We start from the raw sequence: 20,736 nt of genomic DNA on the forward strand, positions 1-20,736 counted from the left end.
GGTGAAAAGACCAGCTGCCCAGAGGGGAGGGTCAGGGAGCATGATGTCAGGGGTCAGGGCCAGTTACAAGTAGCATCCTTGACGAATGGTGGTTCAGGATTCAGCTGTCCCCTTGCCTCAGCACCACGCACAGGCAATGGGGGGGTCCCTCAAGATCTTCAAAGGTGAAGGGCCTAAAGGAGCCACCCAGGTGGTCAACACAGAGCCGGGCACCCAATAAATGTGGGCTCTGTTCATTTTCATAGCTTCCCTCATCATCATCCCCAGATCTCTTCATTGTCCCCCAGGAAATGCTGAGAGCTCACACTAACCTGTTGAGACCCTGCCTAGAAGTCCCTTCATCTCCCCTTGAAACACTGCCTTGAAATCCAACCTTATCACCTCAAGGGCAGCGCCTGGAGGTCCGCCATAAGTTCAGTGGAAGGAGGTGCCTCCGCTGCTGTCCTAGGCGTCGTAAGTTCTCAGAATAAAGGAAGCAGAGCTGCTCCACTTCCTGCGATTTCATTTGGGGCCAGTGGTGTAACAGGTCCACCCTCTCTGAGAGTCACCAGTGCCCTCCTCCTCCTGGGGCCCCACCTGGGCCCCCCACGGTGGCCCCCCGGGGTCACAGAGCATCCTCCCCACCCCTCCCCAGGCGTGCAGCCCCTGGACTTCTGCAATCTTAACTGCTGTGACTGCACTTCCGTTCCCGGGCCAGCCCCACCTGCTCCTCCCTGCCTGCGCCTCATTAAGACATCCTCCTCCCGAAGGTTGGCCACCATGATGCCCTCCGGGCCGCTGCCCGGGGTCTGCTGGACCTCACTCCTCTCCCTGCTTCTCATCTGCTGTCTGCGGCCCCCAGGTGAGGCAAGTCAAGCTGGGAGGGCTGGCGTTGGGTGGGGGGTGGTCAGTGGAGAGTGAGAGCAGAGAAAGCCGCCGAGCTCTCCACATCCTGCCGTGCCTGACTGCGCAGCGAGCACATCCTGAGACTCAGATCTTCCGGGGGCTCACCAGGGTCCTCGAGAGAAAGTTGTGCTTCCTTAACTCAGCCTTCAGGGCTCCCCAAGGCGTGGTCCCTCCGTGTAACTTGTTCCCTGTCCCCAACACACACACACGCGTGCACACACATACACACTCTCCCAGCTCCATGTAGCCCCTCCACCTCTGCCTATGCTCTTCCTTCTGCCAAGACCACTCTTCCCCTTCACTTGGCTAACTCCTACTTATCCTTCAAAACTGGCCACAGACGTCCCCTCCTCCCAGAAGCCTTCCCTGACTCACTTCTTCCTGTATCTGGATCGGGGTCTCCCCTGGCCACCTTCTGATGTCTCCCCACTTGCTGATCCGTCACCTGTCTTCCCCACTAGCCTGAAACAGCCTAAAGGCGGGGACCCTTAGGCCTCGGCAAGAGGACGGGCTGAATGGTGGGACCTGCGGATGGGTGGGCTGGGGGCACCAGAGCAATCAGCACAGCTTCTGGCTCTCCCCACAGGTGCCCAGGGGCAGTTCTCGCTGCGATTGGAGCCCCAGGACCTAGTGGTGCCTGAAGGAGGGTCCATCTCGGTAAACTGCAGCACAGACTGTCCCGACGCTCAGCACGTCACTCTGGAGACATCCCTCCCCAAGGAGCCATTGAGCAGTGGCTTGGGCTGGGCAGCCTTCCGGCTCAGCAATGTGACTCATGATGACAGAGAGGTCCTCTGCTCCAGCTTCTGCAATGGCTTGCAGATAGCAGGCTCTTTTGGCATCACAGTGTACCGTGAGTGGATGTGGTCGGAGGTGGGGACCAGCCTCAGGCAGTGGGCGGGGGGGTAGATGGCCAGCGTGCAGGCGAGCGGGGCCTGGAGTCTGCAGGAAGGGACCAGGGCTCTCACCCAGAGCTTGGACCTGGATGTGTGTGTGACAGAGACAGAGACAGACAGAGAGCTGCCTCTCAACTGTATGCCAGGGCAGCAGCTGTGCAGTCAATTCATCGGGGTCCCAGCAAGCATTTTGAAAATGACAGTCACGTGTTTTATTTATGCCTTTTATTTTTACGGCAGGGAATCAATTCATGTGGTTCCAAAATCAAAAAGTACAAAAAGCTGTGAATGTCGGATCTCTATTCATCTAGCGGGGCTGCCAGTGGCCGCTGGCTTACGAGTTGACTCATTCAGTCCTTACCCAGGCCCTGGGGCGGGGACGTCCACTTGTGAGCCTCATCACACAGATATGGAGACCGAGGCTCAGGGTAAAGGCCGTGCCAGCCTTCACAGCCCCTGAGCAGAGAAGCTGGCAGTGTGGCTCCAAAGTCCCTGCCACTAACAGGCGATGTCTTCCTCTCCAGACTGTGTCCCCCCTTACTGGTTTCTTATGGACCCTTCCAGACTGTCTCTGACTTTAAAAGAATACAATAGTTTTCAGAGATAAGTGTAGCGTGTGTGTATAATTGTGTGGGCTCCTGTGTATGCGCCGGAGTCGGTATTTGTGCTTGTGTGCCTCTGTGTGTCCGTGAGTGTATGTATCTATGTGTCACTATCTGTGTCTATTTGAGTGTACTTGTGTGTCTGTATATGCTAGTGTCTGTATGTTTGTGCCTGTCTTTGTGTGTACCTGTTTGTGAATGCCTGTGAACGTATGTGTATGTCTGTGTCAGTATCTGTGAGTGTGTGTCTGTGTCAATATCTGTGTCTGCGTGTGAGCATATGTGGATATGTGTCAGTATCTGTGTGTGTCTGTGTCAATAACTGTGTCTGTGTGTGAGCATCTGTGGATCCTGTCAGTGTGTGTTTGTGTCTGTCAGTATCTGTGTCTGTGTGTCTGTCCGTACGCGTCTATGTATACATCTTTGTATCCGTGTGTATTTCGGTGTAATGCATACACCTGTCTGTGCGTATCTGCATGTCTGTGTGTGTGTGAGTCCCTGTCTCTGTGTGTCTGAGAGGCCTCCGTTGGTGTTCTGTGGGAGCCTGTTGGTCCTGGCTCGTGAGAGCCCACTGTGCTCATCTCTTCCCAACTCCTAGTCCCACGTGGCCTGAAATCAGTCAGTGGGAGTATTTACAGGGGACAAGTGGGCGGATGCTCCATGTCTGGGCTGCCCCGCTCCACTCCAGGAGCCCAGGCATTATGAACACACCACTAGCCCTGACCAGTGGTACCCGGGCTAAGACGGAAGCCTCCTTGTTAAATATCCAAAAATTGTGAATAGTAAGATGTTAAATATTTTTCATAGCAGCCAGACCATGGGCTCTGTGACAGCTTGAGACCAGGCTTGAGTTGTCGAGGGAGAGTAAGATGCTGCATTTAAGGAGGCCCAGGCTTGGTACGTGTGCCTGCGAGGGCCCCTGCGGCTGAGAGAGGACCCAGCCTGGGGTGTCAAGTCCCCTGTGACTGCGCCAGAGCACCCTGAGACGCTGTGACTGCGCCAGAGCACCCTGAGACGCTGTCCCAGGCGGCTCCACCGTGAGAGCCCTGAGCGCCTGAGACTTACTGGGGAGGGCTGGACCAAGTTCTGGGAGAGGCCAAGGCCAGAGTTGAGGCCAGAAGCTGGGAAGAGGCCCAGGGGAGTCCCTAGACGTGACATCAAGGAGGCAGGTGGACACACAGGTCTGGAGTTTGGGAGACCCACATTTTAACCCTAGTTCTGCGCTTTCCTGGCTGTGCATCCTTGGGCAAGCCACCTCCCCTCTCTGGGCCTCAGTTTCTTCATCTGTAAAAGGGAAGGATGACAGAGGAGATTTTACTGGGTGGCTGTGTGAATGAAGGTGGATGACATTGGAAAGTCTAAGAAAAGCTCTCAATAAACAGGAATTTTTATGATTACTATTAACCTCCTAAGTAGTCATAAACATTAGTCCTCTTCCTTCCTTGTTTCCCATAACTATGAGGTCCTTGGGAACAGGACATCTGACTTTTCTTTTAGTGCCTGGCAAGGTATCTGACAAAACAGGAAATCATAATCACGATGCTAATGGCAACAGCAGACACTTACACTGGTTTATTAATTCAAAGTTAACAGCTCTGCGCTGGGCCACCCTAGGCTCCTCTACACTCCCAAGGCAAGTGCTGCAGGGCTGGCTGCTAAGGGCTATTCTCCACTTCCCCAGGGTTCCCCGATCTCGTGGAGCTGGAACCCCTGCCCTCCTGGCAGCCCGTGGGCCAGAACCTCACCCTGCGCTGCCAGATGGCAGGCGGGGCGCCCCGCGACAACCTCACCGTCGTGCTGCTCCGCGGGGAGGAGGAGCTGAGCCGGCAGCCGGCGGTCGGAGAGCCAGCCCTGGTCAACCACACGGTGGAGGCCCGCAGAGAGGACCACGGCGCCAACTTCTCGTGCCGCGCGGAGCTGGACCTACGGTCCCGAGGGCTGGGACTGTTCCAGAACAGCTCGGCCCCCAGGCAGCTGCGAACCTACGGTGAGGGAAGGGACTGCAAACGGTGGGTGATGAGCTGAGCCGGAGCCCACGTGCCCTGGCCGCGCGGTTCCCGAGAATAGGGTGGCCTGGCCCTCAAGGCTTCTGGGAAAACATGCCCTTGGCCACCGGGTGAGGCGACCTCAGACGGGAGGTCTGCAGCCGCGGCAACTTCCGAGAAGGCTGTGAGGGTGTGTCCCGGGAAGGTGACTCAGGCCACAAGGTAGGCTGGGAAAGAAGGACCCTGGTTGGAGGACAGCGTCACTACGGCTGTGTGAGACGTCCTCCTGCTCAGGCCCACCCTTCTTTCCAGCCTTGCCCGTGGGGCCCCTGCACCTCGATGTTCCCCGGTTCTTAGAGGTGGAAAGGCTGTGGCTCGCGAACTGCACGCTGGACGGGCTGTTCCCCGCTTCCGAGGCAAAGATCCAACTGGCGCTGGGGGACCAGATGCTGAAGTCCCAGGTCGAGAGACACGGGGACAGGATCACGGCCACAGCCAATTCCACCGCGAGGGCGGAGCAGAACGGCACCCAGGAGATCGTCTGCAAAGTGACCCTAGGGGACGAGAGCCGGGAGACCCGAAGGAACTTGACCATCTATAGTAAGAGGGGGCGGGGCGCCAGTGGCCCGAGGGGCGGGGCCTTAGCCACAGAGTGGGAGGAGCTGCGGTGTGGGCGGGGCCTAGGTAACCAGGGAAGTACTATAGCCTGAGCGTCCCCAAATGGGCCGGGGCACAGACAGAATACCCGAAAGGCGGGGCCTCGATTCCCCGAGGGGAAGGAGGCAGGTGGAGGGCGGGGACTGACCGATGGGAGGTGCATGGTCAGCTGAGTCCTGGGCAATGCTCCCCCTTTAGGCTTCCAGGGGCCCATCCTGACCCTGAGCGCGCCCAGCGTCGCCGAGGGGACCATAGTGACTGTGACTTGCACGGCTGGAGCCCGAGTCCAGGTCACGCTGGACGGAGTTCCAGCCGAGGCCCCGGGGCAGCCCGTCCAGCTTCAGCTAAACGCCACGGAGAGGGACGACAGGCGCAGCTTCATCTGCAACGCCACCCTCAAGGTCGACGGGGGGATCTTGTACAGGAATGAGAGTGTCCAGCTGCGTGTCCTGTGTGAGTAGTAATCCCTTGCTCCCCCGATTTGGGAAAACTTGACTCTCCCTTGCCCCATGGTGCCTCCAGTGTGCTGGGTGTGTCTGACCATTTGGTGGTTCCACAGACGGTGCCAAGATTGACCGAGCCAAATGTCCCCAGAACTTCACGTGGGAAGAAATGACCACCCACGTCCTTGAGTGCCAGGCCTGGGGCAACCCGGACCCGGAGCTACAGTGTGTGAAGCAAGCATCGAAGGTCAAGGTGCTTGCCGGAACCCCATTCGTCGTCAGATTAAAACACCATGGTACCTACATGTGCCACGCGAACAACTCACACGGGAAGGACACTGTGACCGTGGTGGTGAACGTTCAAGGTGAGCCGAGGCGAGGCTGGGGGTGTAGAGCGGCAAGCCCAGGAGGGGCCGGGGCGCGCGGAGTTACTCCTCGCTTCTCTGCACAGCTCGGAACCCCGCCGTCGTCCCCGTGCTGGTGGTGTTAGCGATCCTTGGCCTGATCACTGTCTCAGCGGCCTTACTGTATGTCTTCGTGTTGAAGAAACACTCCGTGAGTGACATCTACTATGTGAATCGGGGGAGCACCACCTGCTTGCCCCTCAGGTCTAGGCCGGCTGACCAAAGACTGGGGGAGGAGTCGTCCTGAGCCTCGGGCCGCCGGGATACTGGACAAAGGGGATGGGGGTTTGGCTGTGTCTCCGGGTTTCGTACCAATAAAGCCTTCAAAATCCGGGGTCCGTGGCTTCATTACACCTGCGCCGAGGTGCTTCCTGCAGCGCTGCGCGTCCACTGAGTGACATCTCGGCAGCGGAAAGGGGCAGAGCTTGTGGCGCCCAGACGCGCCTTGAACCCTGAGAGGCGGGCTGGGTCTTAGCCAATGGGCTGAGGGAGTAGTGAAGGAGGCGGGGCTTCTCCCGGCCAATCGGCGGACGCGCCCTCGTTGCCGCTCTATGCCGCTCCGCCCCGGCTCGCTGGTCCCAGAAGGCGCCGGGTTTCCCAAGATGGCGGCCGACGTGTCCGTTACTCACCGGCCCCCGCTGAGCCCGGAGGCTGGGGCCGAGGTGGAAGCCGATGATGCCGCGGAGCGCCGGGCGCCCGAAGAAGAACTGCCGCCGCTAGATCCAGAGGAGATCCGGAAACGCCTGGAACACACCGAGCGCCAGTTCCGTAACCGCCGCAAGATACTGATCCGGGGCCTCCCGGGGGACGTGACCAACCAGGTATGAGGGGGGGGCGGTGTGGGAGCGTGGCGGGAAATACCACCGTGCGCGTGCGCGGGGGGACCCGGGCGACACCAACGCTGGCGTGCGCGGGGGGCGTCAGCGGGCGAGTCCAAGCGGGGGATCTACGCGGGGTCGGGAGAGACCAAGAGCGGGATTTGGGGGGTCAGTGATGGAGGGAGAAACCAACTTTGGACTGAGGGAGGACGTTGCTAGGGGCGACCACAGGCTTGGACGAGACCAAGTGATTGAAGGGGGCGGGGAGTGGAGGGGGCGGGCAGCTTTGGCCGTATTGGGGTACTGTGAATGGGCAGCCACTTTGGGACCGGGGGGAATGGGGACGCCGGTGGCTCCCTGCTCTGATTGTGTGTCTCCCCACCTCCTCTACTACTGGATGGCGGGATCTCATATCCAGAAGTTTCGGGGTTGGCTAGAGTATGCCTTTGTGTGGCACGCGTTTATTAACTCCTCTGCGAGAGAGATCCGGAAGTTGTAGCCGCTCCTGGGGTCTTTCTTCCCCGAAATTAGTTTGGAAAAACCGGATGTTCTGCCCCCAGGCCGCAGACCTGCAGGAAAGGGGGGCCATTGTTCTGTGGTGCCCCCCTTGGTTGATCTTCTGGCCGGGGGTGCCCTTCTCTTGGGACCTACATGGGACAGGCTTCCCGGTGCTCTTTGTACCCAGAGAGATTGCCTCTGCCCCACCCTGCGCCAGTGGAATGGCTTCTTGCTCCCTGCTGCTGAGATTTCCCTGCTCTCTGGCCCACCAGCACATCTCCCACTGGCTCTCCTGCCCATGGGTGGTACATGACTGGTGCAGTGTTCGGAGGGGCGTGACTTGGGGACAGACCTTGGACAGTGCCACTAGGCATGGTCTGGTTTGTTCCTTGAGCTGGCCCTCCTCCTGGTGCCCACCATCTCTCAGCTGGGCACACGCTGTGTCTCCAGCTCTGTGCACAGAGTGGCTGGCACAAGGAGGCCCCCCCACCTCCCCAAAGCTGGCTTGCAGAAGGCCGGCGCTGGCAGGAGGGGGGAATCAGCGGGCGCGTGAAACCACGCTGTGTGAGCTTCTTAAGTACACAGGGTCCCCAGTCAGGACCCCTGGGTGGCATTCTTGGAGCTGCCCTGACCAGCTGCACGACCTTTGACAGCTTCCTTCACCTCTCTGAGCCTCAGTTTCCTCCTCCATGAGTTTGTTAGTACCTAATTTGTAAGGTTTTGGAAAGAGTTCGTCTTGCACACCGAGGTTCACATGGGTGAAGTGACTTCCCTGTGAGGCATCCAGCAGAGCTGGGCCGTGACCTCAGACCCACCTGGCTCTTGGAGAGTTGTGTTGGTTAAAAGCGAGAGCTTCGCGGCTTCCCTCTGAATCCCAGCTCTGCCAGGTATGGCCTCAGTGGCCTCGGGCAAGTCCCTGCTCTGAGCCTTTATTTGTAAAACGAGGGTGGCAGTCGGCCTGCTTTCATAGGAGATCCAGGGGAAGGTGGCACTGGGTCGCTCGCCTCAGCCCCTGGTGACTCCTCGTCCTTTGGCTTCTGTCTCCGCAGGAAGTGCACGACCTGCTCAGCGACTATGAGCTCAAGTACTGTTTTGTGGACAAATACAAAGGGACAGGTTTGTGGGGCTGTGGGTGGGCTATCGGCAGCGGGACAGGCCCTGAGGCTGGGTGGGGCCCGGTGCAGCGTCTCCTCTCCTGAACTTTGGGCCCAACATCGTCCCCTTGGCCAGCACAGTACCCTGTTGCCCCAGTCTGACCCTCGTTCTGGGTGCCCATCGTGGGGCAGCCTTGTTCTTCTTCCCGGCTGCCCAGCCAGAGACCTGGGCATGGGGCTCCCCGCTTCACACGCCCTTCCCCAGCGGCCAGTCACCTAGGCCTGTCTGGTCTCCTCCTTCGAGGCTTCCAGAACAGTCGGTGCCTCTCCATTCCCTTGGCTTCCATCTGCTCCGTGCTCCCTCCATCTCTGCCTCAGTGGCAGCCCCTCTCTGGCCTCCCTGCCTGTATGATTTCACGCCCCCAGGCAGCCAGCTCCAGTCTGACTGCAAATCTGCTCAGACCTCCAAACGCTGATCGTTCTTCTCCTTCTTGAAAACCTCTCTGAGCCTCCTCCTGAGCCCACCTTGCAAGGATGTACCCCAGCCTTGCCATCGCCTGGGGCACCCGTGAGATTCCAGGCTGTTCCCTCTGCCCCTGTTCTTAGCTGCGCCCTCTTCCATCCATGTGCGTCAGGCAGCTCCTCACAGAGCCCTGAGCGCCCCCCCATCCTAGCCATGACCCCCCTGGGCTGCAGTTGCTGCCTCACTCATCTTCCTCCTGCACGGAGCCATCAGCTCCGTGCCAACAGGGCCAGGCCTTGGCGCCCCTCCAGCATGGGAGGCTCTCGGTGGCTGTCTGTGCCCACCAGGCATTGTGCTGGGCCGTCAGACCCTCCAGGACCTTTGCTTACAATCTGTCACGTGAATGTGAAGGAGCTGAGGGAGGACAGGTGACCCCTCAAGACTTACCTGGTGGGCTAGGGTGGTGGCGAAGATCTTGGGCCCTGGAGGCAAATGGACCTGGGTTCGAGTCCCAGTCTCTTCTCACTCTGTGGCCATAGGCATGTGGTTCACCCTCCTGGGCCTCAGCCTTCTCACCAGCAAATTGGGCATGACCTGCTTGGCTTGGCTGTGAGGCCACCACGTTAAAATACCTAAAAAGCCGAGGGCGCCTGGCATCTGGTTGGTGCTTGGGAGACACTGGCAGAGGCCACAAGTCAGCACTGTTCCCTGAGCGCCTAGTATGTGTTTGTGCCAGGCCTCGAGGACCCAGGGGTTAAGGGACACTTCCATTCATATAGTCTTCTAACAGATTATTTATTGAGCGCCTGGGTGCTGGGGACTCAGTTGTGAACCAAACAGAGATGGTCTAGTTTGGGGAGGAGGCTGTTACTCAGACGGCTGCCAATGTGAAGGTGGAATGGTCACAGGACCAGGAGCTGCAGGGCACTGTGGGAGCACGGAGCCGGGAACTGAAACAGGAACGGTCAGGATAGGCTTCACGGGGGAAGTGATGTTTGTAGTCAGCTTGAAGGGTGGGTCAGGGTTAATCAGGTGAAGAGGTGGAGGTCAGTGCTTATGCTCAGAGAAAAGCAGGTTCAGAGGCCTGAGGGGGAGCGTGCCTGGCGTGGTGCATGCAGGAAGTAGCGGCCAGAGATGGGAGTGGAGGTCAGCAAGGCCACGGGGCTAGGCCATGCAGGTTCCGTGGGCCCCTGCAGAGAGGGGCCCCTGGGCAAGGGCATGGCATGATCTGATGATCATTTTGAAAAGCTCCCTGTGGCTGCTGGGGGGAGAGCCAACCAGGAGTCGGGGCAGGACCACAGCTGAGACAGAGGCTTGGACATGAGAGCTGTTGGTGGCCTGGAAAGGTGGTGAGGGAGGGGCGCAGTGCCCTCCTGTCTGGGTTCGAGTCCAGGCTCCTCCACTTGGGCAGGGGGCGCTGCTCTGGCCCATTTCCTCGCTGGCACAACGGTGGTTGGGAGGAGTACCTTAGTCCCATTTGACAGATGGGGAAACTGAGACCCCAAAGCCACTCGGGGGGCTGGAGTTGAAATCCAGGCTCCAGTGACCACATGTGTAACTACGACTGTGTGTGTCAGTGAGTTACGCACGTGTGTCCTGGGACGGAGCCGGGTGCACAGCCGGTGAGCATTACGGTGGGTGGTGAGCGGGCCGGGGTGCGGGCAGGGAGCCGGCCTCAGGGAGCAGGAGCTGCCGCACGAGTTGCCCCAGGCTGGCGACCCTTCCTGTCGGTGGGTGCCTGAGATGCCTGGAGATGTCTGGGCGTTCCTTCCGGACATCGAGGGTCACCCATGGGGTAGAGGGTGGACGGGTGGGTCCTCGGGCCCCCTGACCCCGCGTCCCCGCTCCCGCAGCCTTCGTGACTCTGCTGAACGGGGAGCAGGCCGAGGCCGCCATCAGCGCCTTCCACCAGAGCCGCCTGCGGGAGCGCGAGCTGTCGGTGCGGCTGCAGCCCACGGACGCCCTGCTCTGCGTGGCCAACCTGCCGCCCAGCCTCACGCAGCAGCAGTTCGAGGAGCTGGTGCGGCCCTTCGGCAGCCTGGAGCGCTGCTTCCTGGTCTACAGCGAGCGCAGCGGCCACTCCAAGGGCTACGGCTTCGCCGAGTACATGAAGAAGGACTCGGCCGCCCGCGCCAAGTCGGACCTGCTGGGCAAGCCCCTGGGCCCGCGCACCCTCTACGTGCACTGGACAGACGCCGGGCAGCTCACACCCGCCCTGCTGCACTCCCGCTGCCTCTGCGTCGACCGCCTGCCACCCGGCTTCAGCGATGTGGACGCCCTGCGCCGGGCGCTGTCGGCCGTCCACACGCCCACCTTCTGCCAGGTGAGCGCTGTGCCCCCAGCGGGGCCTGGGGGAGCGGGTGCTGGCCGCGAGCCCCTCCGAGGGGCCCTCCGGAGTCACCTGCTATCTCTGATCTTCCAGGGCCCTTTCCAGCAAAGCAGCAGCGACGCCACATTGAATGGGCTTCTTGTTAGAAAGGCCACGTGGTGCCCTGGGTGACAGCCCAGCCCAGAGCCACATGGCAGGGCTTCAGATCCCTGCGCACCCGCTAGCGACTCACTTCACCTCTCTGGCCTCAGTCTCCCCCTGTAATGTGCAGGCGAGGCTGCCTCTGTCAGAGCTGGTCGCCAGGCTTGCGCGTTCCTCATTCGCGTTTGCTCCCGCACTCAGATGTTTGTTGATTGCCTACTGGATCTCAGGCCCCAGGCCTGGCATTGAGGCAGCTACTCCCGAGAAGCCCGCAGGCCCTCTAAGCCTTGAGGTCAGGAAGGCGGGTTTGGCCAGATCCCAGCCCTGCTCTGTGGCCCTGGCGAGTCCCTGGCTCTCTGAGCCTCAGTTTCCCTCCTCCGTGAGAAGGAATCCGATGCTCGCGCATTGGGTTGGCAGAGTAAATCCCTGGTTCACTCAAGTCGCATTCGTCAGGCACGTCTGTGCCTGTGCCCAGCCCTGTGACAGGCGCGCTGGGCGAGAGTAGGCCAGCCCCAGCTCTCGGAGAGCCCGCAGGTGGTCTTGCCACAGACCTCCAAGGCGGACGTCTCTTCAGCACTCACTGGACCCTGAGCATGTTACCTGCGACCCCTTCATCCTGTAACGGCCAGAGAGCCAGGTAGGAGCCCCATTTTCAGGCAGGGACACCGGCACAGAGAGGTCAAGCGACATGCCCAGGGTCACGCAGCTAGCGCACAGCAGAGCCGGGGTCAGAACGCCACAGCCTGGCTCCAGAGCCCCAGGCCGGCCTGGAGGAGGCTGGTCCATGGGCTCAGCTGGGACAGTCATGGGCTCAGATCCCAGCTCTGGCCTTGGGTGGGTCCTGCTCCCCTTGTGTAAATAGGGTGTCGCTTGGTGCCTGGGCAGTCCGACGTCCGTTTGTGCTCCGCCTCCCCTTGCACACTTGCCTGCCAGGCCCCGGGCGGGGCTCAGGACACACCAGTTAGCTCGCTGGCCGCATCTCGTGTGGAGATTGAGGATGGCAGGGCCGTGACCAACCACAGGTCCTCTCTGGGCCTCAGTTTCCCCATCTCGAAGTGGGGCTGGCAGTGCTTTATGGCCGGGTTATGGTGGACAGCCGCTCCTCTGTGCCTCCATTGACGAGGGCCTGCCTCCGAGCAGCTCCCAGGGACGCTGGGCGTCCCGGTCCGACAGAGTCTGGGCTCCAGTCAGGTGGGTTGAGGTCGAGCCACGGTGCCCCGTGGAGGAGCAGCGTGGCCTTGCTTGCCCTTTGGCCCCTGTGAGCGCCCTCTGTCCATCTGTGGGGGAGCGTGACTGTCAGAGGATGCGCACCGGGCCTCAGCAGGGGCCTAGCCTGGGGGAGAGGGCTGATGGCCAGACCTTAGGCGGCCTGGGCACCCAGAGCAGGCGCTGGCACTGGCCCGGCCACCCCCGGCTGCCACACCTGGGGCCCACTTCCTGCCGCTGTCGAGCATCATAGGGAGCCCCCACAGCTGCCCTGCAGGGTGGGCCCAGGGGCCCCATCTCACAGATGGGAAACCGAGGCCCTCGGAGGGGCGTGTGCAGTGCCCTGCCAGGCCGGCCAGCCGGCGCGAGGTGGGCTGGGAAGCAGGGTCAGGCAGCTGAGCCCAGGGAGCTGGCTGTCCTCACAGTGGCATTTATTTTCTCCATGATCAAGACGAGAACGTGAAGGAACCCGCATAGCACCCACTCCAGTGCACTTTCCCATTTACGCACAGGCCAGTTTCCGAGTCTAATTGTTTTATTTTATTACAGAGTTGCTTAGATATTTGAGTGTTCTAGACAAGTATAAAGAAAGTGTCACAAGAACTTTAGGGTTATAAAAAGCCTTTTCCATTTGATTTATTTTTATTTTTTGGTGAGGAAGATTGGCCCTGAGCCAACATCCATGTTAATCCTCCTCTATTTTGTATGTGGGATGCTGCCACAGCGTGGCCTGATGAGCGGTATGTAGGTCCATGCCCGGGATCCGAACCCACAAACCCAGGGCCACAAAAGCAGGGTGTGCAAACTTAACCACTCCCCCACGGGGCTGGCCCCCATCTTATTTATTTCTGTTGGTGGGCAGTCCAGCAGTGGACACTCCCTCCTGGCCCCCGGTGCCTCTGTTCGAAGCCCCCATCACCCCAGGTTGTCTCCTCGCAGTGGGGCTTATTGTGCGTTTCAGACAAATGTGTCCACACCTTCCTGCGTTCTCTGCTTCACCCAAATATTGCCAGGCCTGCGTGGGTTTGGTTTTCCCACTTCCTGTGTCTTGGGCATCTTTCCATGTTAAGATGCAAGAGCGTGCTTGTTGCCCTTGTGGCTGCGCCGTGTTCGATCTCATGGACACTGTGCTGTCCCCTTCCGGTGGACATTCCATGGGTCCCACACCACACCGCAGCCACCCGCGCGTCACTTGGGAGCCAGGAGGAACAGCATTGGTTCTCAGGACAGCCATGGCCACACCGAGGTGGCCAGTCCCATTCAGGGCATCCGCCCGGCCCTGTCTGATCCCAGCTCCAGCCCTGTGGCCTGGGCGAGGGCCTGCCCCTCTCCGAGCTTCAGTTTTCCTGTCTGCACAGTGGGCGCGCTGCAGCCCCGGGGCGCAGAGCCCAGCAGCATGCTTGCTCATGTCGTCTTGCCTGGGGCAGCCCCGCCCATAGCTCCAGCCCCACAGTGCCCTGAAAAGCGAGAGGCAGGTTCACCTGGCGGCAGAGCCTGAGCTGGCCTGACACGGGGCTGCAGGTGGCCTGTATCTTTGCGTCTTGCTGCAGAGCTGTGCGTGTGCTCGGTTTCTGGGGAGCCCCAGAGCCCGCAGTGGGTGACCGATCCCGAACATCCAGTTCCCCTTTCTCGTCTCCGGAAACTTAGTCCTGGAACACACCTGGCCCCAGGGGCTGGATAAGGGGCTGTGGGCCTCAAGTCTCGAATGGCTGCTGTCATGGGGGTGGACCGCACCTCTGTTCCCGCTGCTCCTGGGCTCTGTGCCCTCCCTCCCCACCTGGCACGTCCAGCCTGGAACCTGAGCTCCGGGGCCAGCTGCTTCACCCCCAGGCTGTGCTCCCTTCCCAGCCCTGGCTGTGGAGTCCTGGGCCTAAACTTGTGGTTGGGTGGCCCTCCAGAACCATCTGCCTCTTCTACCACCCCTCCTCCTCCCCGCCCTGCGTCCTGGTGTCCTTGGGGATCCCTTCAGGGTCCCAAGTGCTGTTGGCACGAGGCCCAGGGGAGTTGACCCATGCGAGGTGGGTCCCAGCTCCCCCCGCCACCGGGTGTGTGGCCTCAGTCGCCTCCTTTGCAAATGGGCAGGATGCAGCCCCCCGGGGCCACTGAGAAGGTGCAATGAGCTGACGCAGGAACTGGCCTTGGGATGGTGCTGGGCCCTGAATCTGCGCTCTCTGGGTGGTCGCTGTCACGATCGGGATCAGTGGCTGGTCCCCGTGGCTGCGTCCTGTGATGGCAGTCCCTGCCCCCTGCGCTCACGTCTGCCTTCCCCCTAGCTGGCGTACGGCCAGGACGGCCAGCTAAAGGGCTTCGCCGTGCTGGAGTACGAGACGGCAGAGATGGCAGAGGAGGCGCAGCAGCGCGCGGACGGCCTGGCGCTGGGGGGCAGCCACCTGCGCGTCTCCTTCTGTGCCCCGGGGCCCCCAGGCCGCAGCATGCTGGCCGCGCTCATCGCCGCCCAGGCCACAGTGAGTGCACGCTGGGGTGGGGCTGGGGGCCGCCCTGTCCCTCGGGGAGTCAGGGTCCTGTGGCAGCCGGCTCTGAGCCGCCCTCCGCTCCTCTCCCCAGGCCCTCAATCGGGGCAAAGGGCTGCTGCCCGAGCCCAGCCTCCTGCAGCTGCTCAACAACCTGGGGCCCTCGGCCTCCCTCCAGCTGCTGCTCAACCCCCTGCTCCATGGCGGCGCAGGCGGCAAGCAGGGTAAGGGACCCGGCGGGCGGTGTGGGCAGGCTCCCCCCGATGGTGCCCATCGAGCCCCGAGCGAGCTAGGGGCCGAGCGGTGGGAAGAGGCCGCTGGGCGCACTTGCCCCTTCCCGGCCCTTCCTCCGGGTGGGGCTTCAGCTTCCTGCTCTCAGCAGACCCGGGGCTGCGCTTACGGGGCGGGGGGGCTTCCATCCAGGGACCGCCGCCCATTTCCTGGTCTCCCGCCAGGCCTCCTGGGCGCGCCCCCCGCCATGCCGCTGCTCAGCGGGCCCGCCCTGTCCACGGCGCTGCTGCAGCTCGCCCTGCAGACCCAGACTCAGAAGGTAACACCCAGGCCCCCATGCGCCCTGGAGCCCCTCCTCACCCTCATGCCCCCAGGCCCCTTGCCTTTGCACTGCAAACACGCTTGCGCCTGCCAATGCATGGCTCGCCCTCAGTGGCCTTGGGGGACACCTGGCTGTGTCCCTGGGGCTCAATACGGGGCCTGGCCTGTCGCAGGTGCTCAGGACTCAGGAAGTGACTCAGTCTGGAGAAGAAAGTGCAGGCCCCAGGGGGAAAGAGGGCCTCTCACTCCACCCCCTTCACACGCGCGTGCACACACAAGTAGATACAGCACACAGACGCACGCGTGCGCGCGTACACACACACACACACACAGCCTGTCTGGTTTGGTTCACGGGGGCCAAGTCATTGGTGTGGCTGTGTCTGGGTCCCACGTGGTTAAGAGGGATGATTCCGTGTGTGGCTGTCACACACCGTGTGGCTGCGATCAACATGACACTGCATGTGTTGGGCACTGTGGTTCCATGATACCAGCAAGGGGGCTGGGTGTGGGATGACAGGTGTCTGAGATGGACTCAGTATGTGTCTGTCTGACGGTGATTGACAGGGTAGGGTGACAGCCCTGACTTGCTCAGTGCCCGGGTCTCCCCAGGGCCTCACACAGGCCCTGACACACAGGAGGCCCTCAGTCACCATTGGCTGGCTGGCTGGGTGATGGCTGGGGTGTCACAGACACTGGGGGACACTGCGCGTGTCTGCCTGTGACTGGCTGGGGGCTGGAGTCTGGGTGTGCTGGGCATGCCCACTGTGACCCTGGGTGACACCTGTCTGCTGTCCAGGCTGCACCACCCCCATCTCCAGCTGCTTGTGCTCTGTCCCTAGAAGCCCGGGATCCTGGGAGACTCTCCCCTGGGTGCCCTCCCGCCCGGGGCCCAGCCGGCCAACCCCCTCCTCGGGGAGCTGTCTGCAGGTAACGCCACCCTGCCCCCCTCCCCCATCTCTCTGCGCGCAGGCCCACTTCCCCTTCCCAGGCCCCTTTCCTCACTGGGCACGGTAAAGTCCCAGCTGTGTGGCCTTGGGCAAGTGACCTCACCTCTCTGGGTCTCAGCTTCCTCGTCTGTCAGTTGGGCACCCCCCTCACAGGCAGCCGTGAGCATCCTGGGAGTCGGCGTCCTTGGCCCCACTCAGTGCCCAGCACGTCGTTACCTCTCAACGGCTGGCCCCGGCCCAGGCCGAGGCTTTAGGGCCCTGGGAGGAGGGGTCCTGTGTGGCTGGGCCGCTGCCACCCTCCTTCTCTCTGCAGGGGGGGGCCTGCCCCCAGAGCTGCCTCCTCGGCGAGGGAAGCCACCACCCCTGCTGCCGCCGCTGCTCGGCCCCTCTGGGGGTGACCGGGAAGCCATGGGCCTGGGGCCCCCAGCAGCCCAGCTCACGCCACCCCCTGCCCCTGGGGGTCTCCGAGGCGCTGGCCTCCGAGGCCTCCAGAAAGACAGTGGGCCTCTGCCGACGCCCCCTGGGGTAAGGCCCCACCCTGCGCCCAGCACCCTCCCGGCCTCCCACCCTGCAAGGTCCCCCCTCGTGACTCCGGCCCTCCCGCCGCAGGTCTCACTGCTGGGGGAGCCCCCCAAGGACTTCCGGATCCCCCTGAACCCCTACCTGAACCTACACAGCCTGCTGCCGGCCAGCAACCTGGCGGGTAAGGAGGCCCGCGGCTGGGGAGGTGCCGGGAGAGGCCGCCGCCCTGCTGAGGGCCCCCTGCCTAACCCCCCAGCCCCCGGAGGCGGCGGAGGCGGTGGTGGCGGCGGCAAAGCCTTCCAGCTCAAGTCTCGCCTGCTCAGCCCCCTCCCCAGCGCCCGCCTGCCCCCCGAACCAGGGCTGCCCGACAGCTACGGCTTCGACTACCCCTCGGTGAGTACCTGGCTGCCCTGTGGCCCGGCTGCTGTCACCCTTTGTCACCCTGGGAGCGAGTCACTCTCCAAACCGATGGTTCTCTGGTCCTAGCGCTAGGGGGACAGTGGGGACATGCCAGACACGGCCCTGCCCCTGCACCTGTCTCTTGTGTCTGTCTGCTCCTCCGACCCTGCTTCCTGTCTGTCTCTCTCTCCCAGGAGGCCTTAGGCCGCACTCCTCCTTAGAGTCAGGGCTCAGCCTCCCATCTGTCTCTCTGGCCTTCTCTCCCCTCTGTGAGTCCTGTCTCTGTCCCCAGGGAGCCGCTCCCATGATCCCAGCCTCCCCTGTCCAGCGTCACAGATGGCCACCTGTGTTATGTTTGGCCATGCTGGGTTTTAAAAACATAACAACTGAAATAAATGCCAGCAGCAACATAAAAGCTCCAGGGGTTCACACAAGCCCGCTTGCCTTGAAAGCTCCGCGCACAGCCCCACTGGGGCCACGCCCTTCTCAGCGGTCACCTCGGCCGGGGCGGGCCGCATAGTCTGTCTCATCGCCACACCCCGCAGGCCGAGTTTGCCCCCATCCTCAGAGTCGGCCCCTTCTTGAGGGGACAGACTTCCCTGATGACAGCCATGCCGTGGAATTCTGCCAAGGGCAAGGTTGGTACAGACCCCAACCTGGCACGCTTCTCCCACTTTCCTTCAGGACCTGGGACCTCGGCGGCTCTTCTCCCACCCGCGGGAGCCAGCCCTTGGGCCTCACGGACCCAGCCGACACAAAGTAAGAGCTGCCCTGTCCCTTCCACCTCCTGAGTGTATCGGTTGGCTTTGGCCGCCTAACAACTGGTCCCGCCACCTGGTGGCTCAGAACAGCAAACAGTTTATTTCTTGCCATTCTGCGGGCTGAGGCTGGGCGGGTCTGCAGTCCCCTGGCCCCTCAGCTGGGGCTCAGCCGTCCACGGTGGCCTTAGTCCCATCTGGTGGTCAGTAGGCTGGTGCCGAGGCCTTGGCCAGGACGGTTTATGTGCTCTGCATGGAACCCACCTCCAGCGGGCTGGCTTGTGCTTGTGCACATTGTGGTGGTCCCAGGGGTCCCAGAGGAAGAAGGGAGGGAGGACCCCTTTGCTGGCATCATCATACTAGTGTCCTATTGACCAAAGCTAGTGTCCCAGACTCTTTTGGGGGGTGTCTGTGAAAGGGGGTGGATACGGTAATAGTCTCCCTCCCTCACTCAGCCAGCCCTCTCTTTCCAGATGTCCCCACCGCCCAGTGGCTTCGGTGAGAGGAGTGGCGGGGGCGGTGGGGGGCCCCTCTCCCACTTCTACTCGGGCTCACCCACCTCCTACTTCACGAGTGGCCTGCAGGCTGGCCTCAAGCAGAGCCACCTCAACAAGGTGAGGGGCTTCCTGGCTGAGCACAGGCCCCCGGGACAGCCAGGACAGGGGGGCCTCTGAGACCCTCGGCGCCGAGGCCGGGGTGCGGGGGGTGGGGATCAGCTTTGCTCAGAGCCAGCTGGAACAGGCCATCCTCCCCGTACCAGTGTGTCTTGTGCCTGGTGTCGCCCAGCCTCCCCGCCCAGGGTGTGGGTGGTATGAGCCCCAATCGACAGATGAAGAAGCCACGGCTCAGAGAGAGGCAGGAATCTTCCCGCGGTCCGGCAGCTAGGAAGTGGCAGCCACGAGACTGGAGCCCGAAACCCCCGCCTGCGCTGGGGGCTGCTTCCTCTCCATCCTTCCTCTCTCCCCTTCCTCCCAGGCGCTCGGCTCCTCCCCGCTCGGCTCTGGAGAAGGGCTCTTGGGCCTCGGCCCCGGGCCCAACGGCCACAGCCACCTGCTGAAGGTACAGGCGGGGGCGGGGCCATGTAGGGCTGGGGAGCGCTGGCCCCCAGGTGGCCCCTGACCTGCCGCCCCCTCCCCTCTGTCCCCAGACCCCCCTGGGTGGCCAGAAACGCAGCTTTGCCCACCTGCTGCCCTCGCCCGAGCCCAGCCCCGAAGGCAGCTACGTGGGCCAGCACTCCCAGGGCCTGGGCGGCCACTACGCAGATTCCTACCTGAAGCGCAAGAGGATTTTCTAAGGCACCAGCGCCAGAGATGCTCAAGGGCCTGCACCGAATCGCTTCGGGGTTTTCTGGTGTTTTGTTTTGTGTTTGTTTTTTTTCCTTTCAGTAATAGAAAAATCTCTGAAAGACTTTGCTGACCAACCAGCCGGAGCCCCAGGAGCCCAAGAGCGCAGGGGAGCCCGGGGGCCACTGGACGTCCGGCCTGCTCCCGGCGTGGAAACCCCGCAGCCTTAAGAGACAGGGGCCCCCCTGCTCTCTCTCCCCTCCCCTGTGTCCGCCTGTGTCCTCTCTGGGAGTCCTCTCCTGCCTCGTTGCCCCTGGATCTTGGTCTTTTGAGTGCCTTGGAGGTTTCTCTGCCCTCCCGTGAGGATCAGAGACTGTCCCCCTTTTTTAACTTTGACAATTGACTCTCAGTTCCTTTTCTAATTTTTATTATTTTTTAAACAATCCAGGACGACCCCCAGCTCTGCTTCCTTCAAGGCCCAGCATGCCTGGGTCTCCATTCCACACTTGGCAGTTTGAAACGGCTCAGCCCTTTTCTCTCTCCCATGTCTGCTGCAGGCATGGCTGTCTCCTGCGCATTCTGGCCTGTACTCCAGCTCTGGGTGCCCTGCTCCCTGCCACAGTCCCCTCGCCTTCCGATGCCTTAAAGCCAGGCCCCAGGCCCCGCTGGCCAGAGCCTCTCAGACGCCGAGCTCCGGAAGCTCGACTCAGGACCAAATGGCTCTGGCCTGGGGATTGGGTCCCGCTACCCAGGGTCCCCACCCTAGGAACAGTAGAAGGCCAAAGCCTTGGTCTTGGCAAACCAAGCCCACCATCCCTCGCGCCCAGGCCGAAGAGCAGAGACAGGCTTTCTCTGCCAGCTCAAACCAGTCCCCCAGCTGTCCGTCTGCGGGAGCTGGAGCTGGGCACTGTGCATCTCACTGCGCGCCTGCTGTCTCCCCCCATGTTGAAGATGAGCCCCTCCTCTCTGTCCCCAGGCCAGATCACGCGGAGCTGGCCTCCCTTTGGCCCAGAACTGGGATCTAACAGCTCCGTGCAGATCCCTGCCCCTGCCCACCAGCCGGTGTCGGCCTGCGATGACTCTGGGCCCTGATCCTGGCTGCTGGGCCACCAGCTGCCCTCCCCTGACTCTGGGGGTCCACATCCACTCCAGGGGGGTGTCCTCTCCCCGGTCCTCTCACACAGACCTTTGCTGAATTAAAGTTTGTAAATGGTTTTAAAGAAAGCAGAGCGGCCTGGTTCTTGGGACAAACAGTGGGCCTGGGTGGCAGGTCTGGGACGGCCGGTGGGCCTTGGTGCGCCCAAGGCTGCGCAGCGCACGTGCTTCACACGCCCCACCCAAACGGCGGCGCTTATATTCGGGTGATTACGGGCTCTGGGCTCG

General features: G+C 61.9%; 2 protein-coding genes and 2 long non-coding RNA genes across 9 annotated transcripts; 2 read left to right on the forward strand and 2 right to left on the reverse strand.

Annotated features, from left to right (window-relative positions):
• Window positions 1-456: 456 nt before the first annotated feature.
• On the forward strand, window positions 457-6,206 carry ICAM3 (intercellular adhesion molecule 3). Its single transcript, XM_005611951.4, has 7 exons — window positions 457-841; window positions 1,472-1,738; window positions 4,065-4,370; window positions 4,681-4,968; window positions 5,224-5,478; window positions 5,585-5,833; window positions 5,920-6,206. The coding sequence occupies exons 1-7, from the start codon at window positions 760-762 to the stop codon at window positions 6,117-6,119; spliced, it is 1,647 nt and encodes a 548-aa protein (XP_005612008.2). The 5' UTR covers window positions 457-759; the 3' UTR covers window positions 6,120-6,206.
• On the reverse strand, window positions 3,941-6,292 carry LOC138925015 (uncharacterized). The gene is made up of 2 exons (XR_011440619.1): window positions 5,174-6,292; window positions 3,941-4,595 (listed from the first exon to the last, which is right to left on the reverse strand). It is a non-coding gene; the product is annotated as an uncharacterized lncRNA (long non-coding RNA).
• RAVER1 (ribonucleoprotein, PTB binding 1) lies at window positions 6,205-20,577 on the forward strand. Of its 6 annotated transcripts, none has more exons than XM_023645439.2 (14): window positions 6,205-6,693; window positions 8,238-8,304; window positions 10,599-11,068; window positions 14,695-14,886; window positions 14,987-15,116; window positions 15,348-15,442; window positions 16,284-16,371; window positions 16,705-16,916; window positions 17,001-17,094; window positions 17,170-17,306; window positions 17,997-18,071; window positions 18,544-18,684; window positions 19,046-19,129; window positions 19,218-20,577. In XM_023645439.2, exons 1-14 carry the CDS (start codon window positions 6,424-6,426, stop codon window positions 19,362-19,364), a joined length of 2,202 nt encoding a protein of 733 aa, XP_023501207.1. In that variant the 5' UTR covers window positions 6,205-6,423; the 3' UTR covers window positions 19,365-20,577. The 6 variants fall into 6 exon arrangements, with proteins under 6 accessions (XP_023501207.1, XP_070129211.1, XP_023501208.1 ...); XM_070273110.1 differs by having other exon boundaries at window positions 6,345-6,693; window positions 16,287-16,371; window positions 17,237-17,306; XM_023645440.2 differs by having other exon boundaries at window positions 6,346-6,693; window positions 17,237-17,306.
• On the reverse strand, window positions 12,942-17,602 carry LOC138925014 (uncharacterized). The gene is made up of 3 exons (XR_011440618.1): window positions 17,315-17,602; window positions 16,495-16,649; window positions 12,942-13,878 (listed from the first exon to the last, which is right to left on the reverse strand). It is a non-coding gene; the product is annotated as an uncharacterized lncRNA (long non-coding RNA).
• Window positions 20,578-20,736: the final 159 nt, after the last annotated feature.

This window comes from Equus caballus, chromosome 7 (assembly GCF_041296265.1).
Source record: "Equus caballus isolate H_3958 breed thoroughbred chromosome 7, TB-T2T, whole genome shotgun sequence".
NCBI lineage: Eukaryota > Metazoa > Chordata > Mammalia > Perissodactyla > Equidae > Equus > Equus caballus.

Bases quoted from the DNA above. Each gene is read 5' to 3' on its own strand.
- RAVER1 (XM_001492720.7), top strand. From the start codon at position 6,424: ATGCCGCTCCGCCCCGGCTCGCTGGTCCCAGAAGGCGCCGGGTTTCCC. The intron at 16,917-17,000 runs GTAAGGCCCCAC...CTCCCGCCGCAG, and splicing joins CTCTGCCGACGCCCCCTGGG to GTCTCACTGCTGGGGGAGCC. The intron at 17,307-17,996 runs GTGAGTACCTGG...ACTTTCCTTCAG, and splicing joins ACGGCTTCGACTACCCCTCG to GACCTGGGACCTCGGCGGCT.
- ICAM3 (XM_005611951.4), top strand. From the start codon at position 760: ATGATGCCCTCCGGGCCGCTGCCCGGGGTCTGCTGGACCTCACTCCTC. The intron at 4,371-4,680 runs GTGAGGGAAGGG...CCTTCTTTCCAG, and splicing joins CAGGCAGCTGCGAACCTACG to CCTTGCCCGTGGGGCCCCTG. The intron at 5,479-5,584 runs GTGAGTAGTAAT...GTGGTTCCACAG, and splicing joins TGTCCAGCTGCGTGTCCTGT to ACGGTGCCAAGATTGACCGA.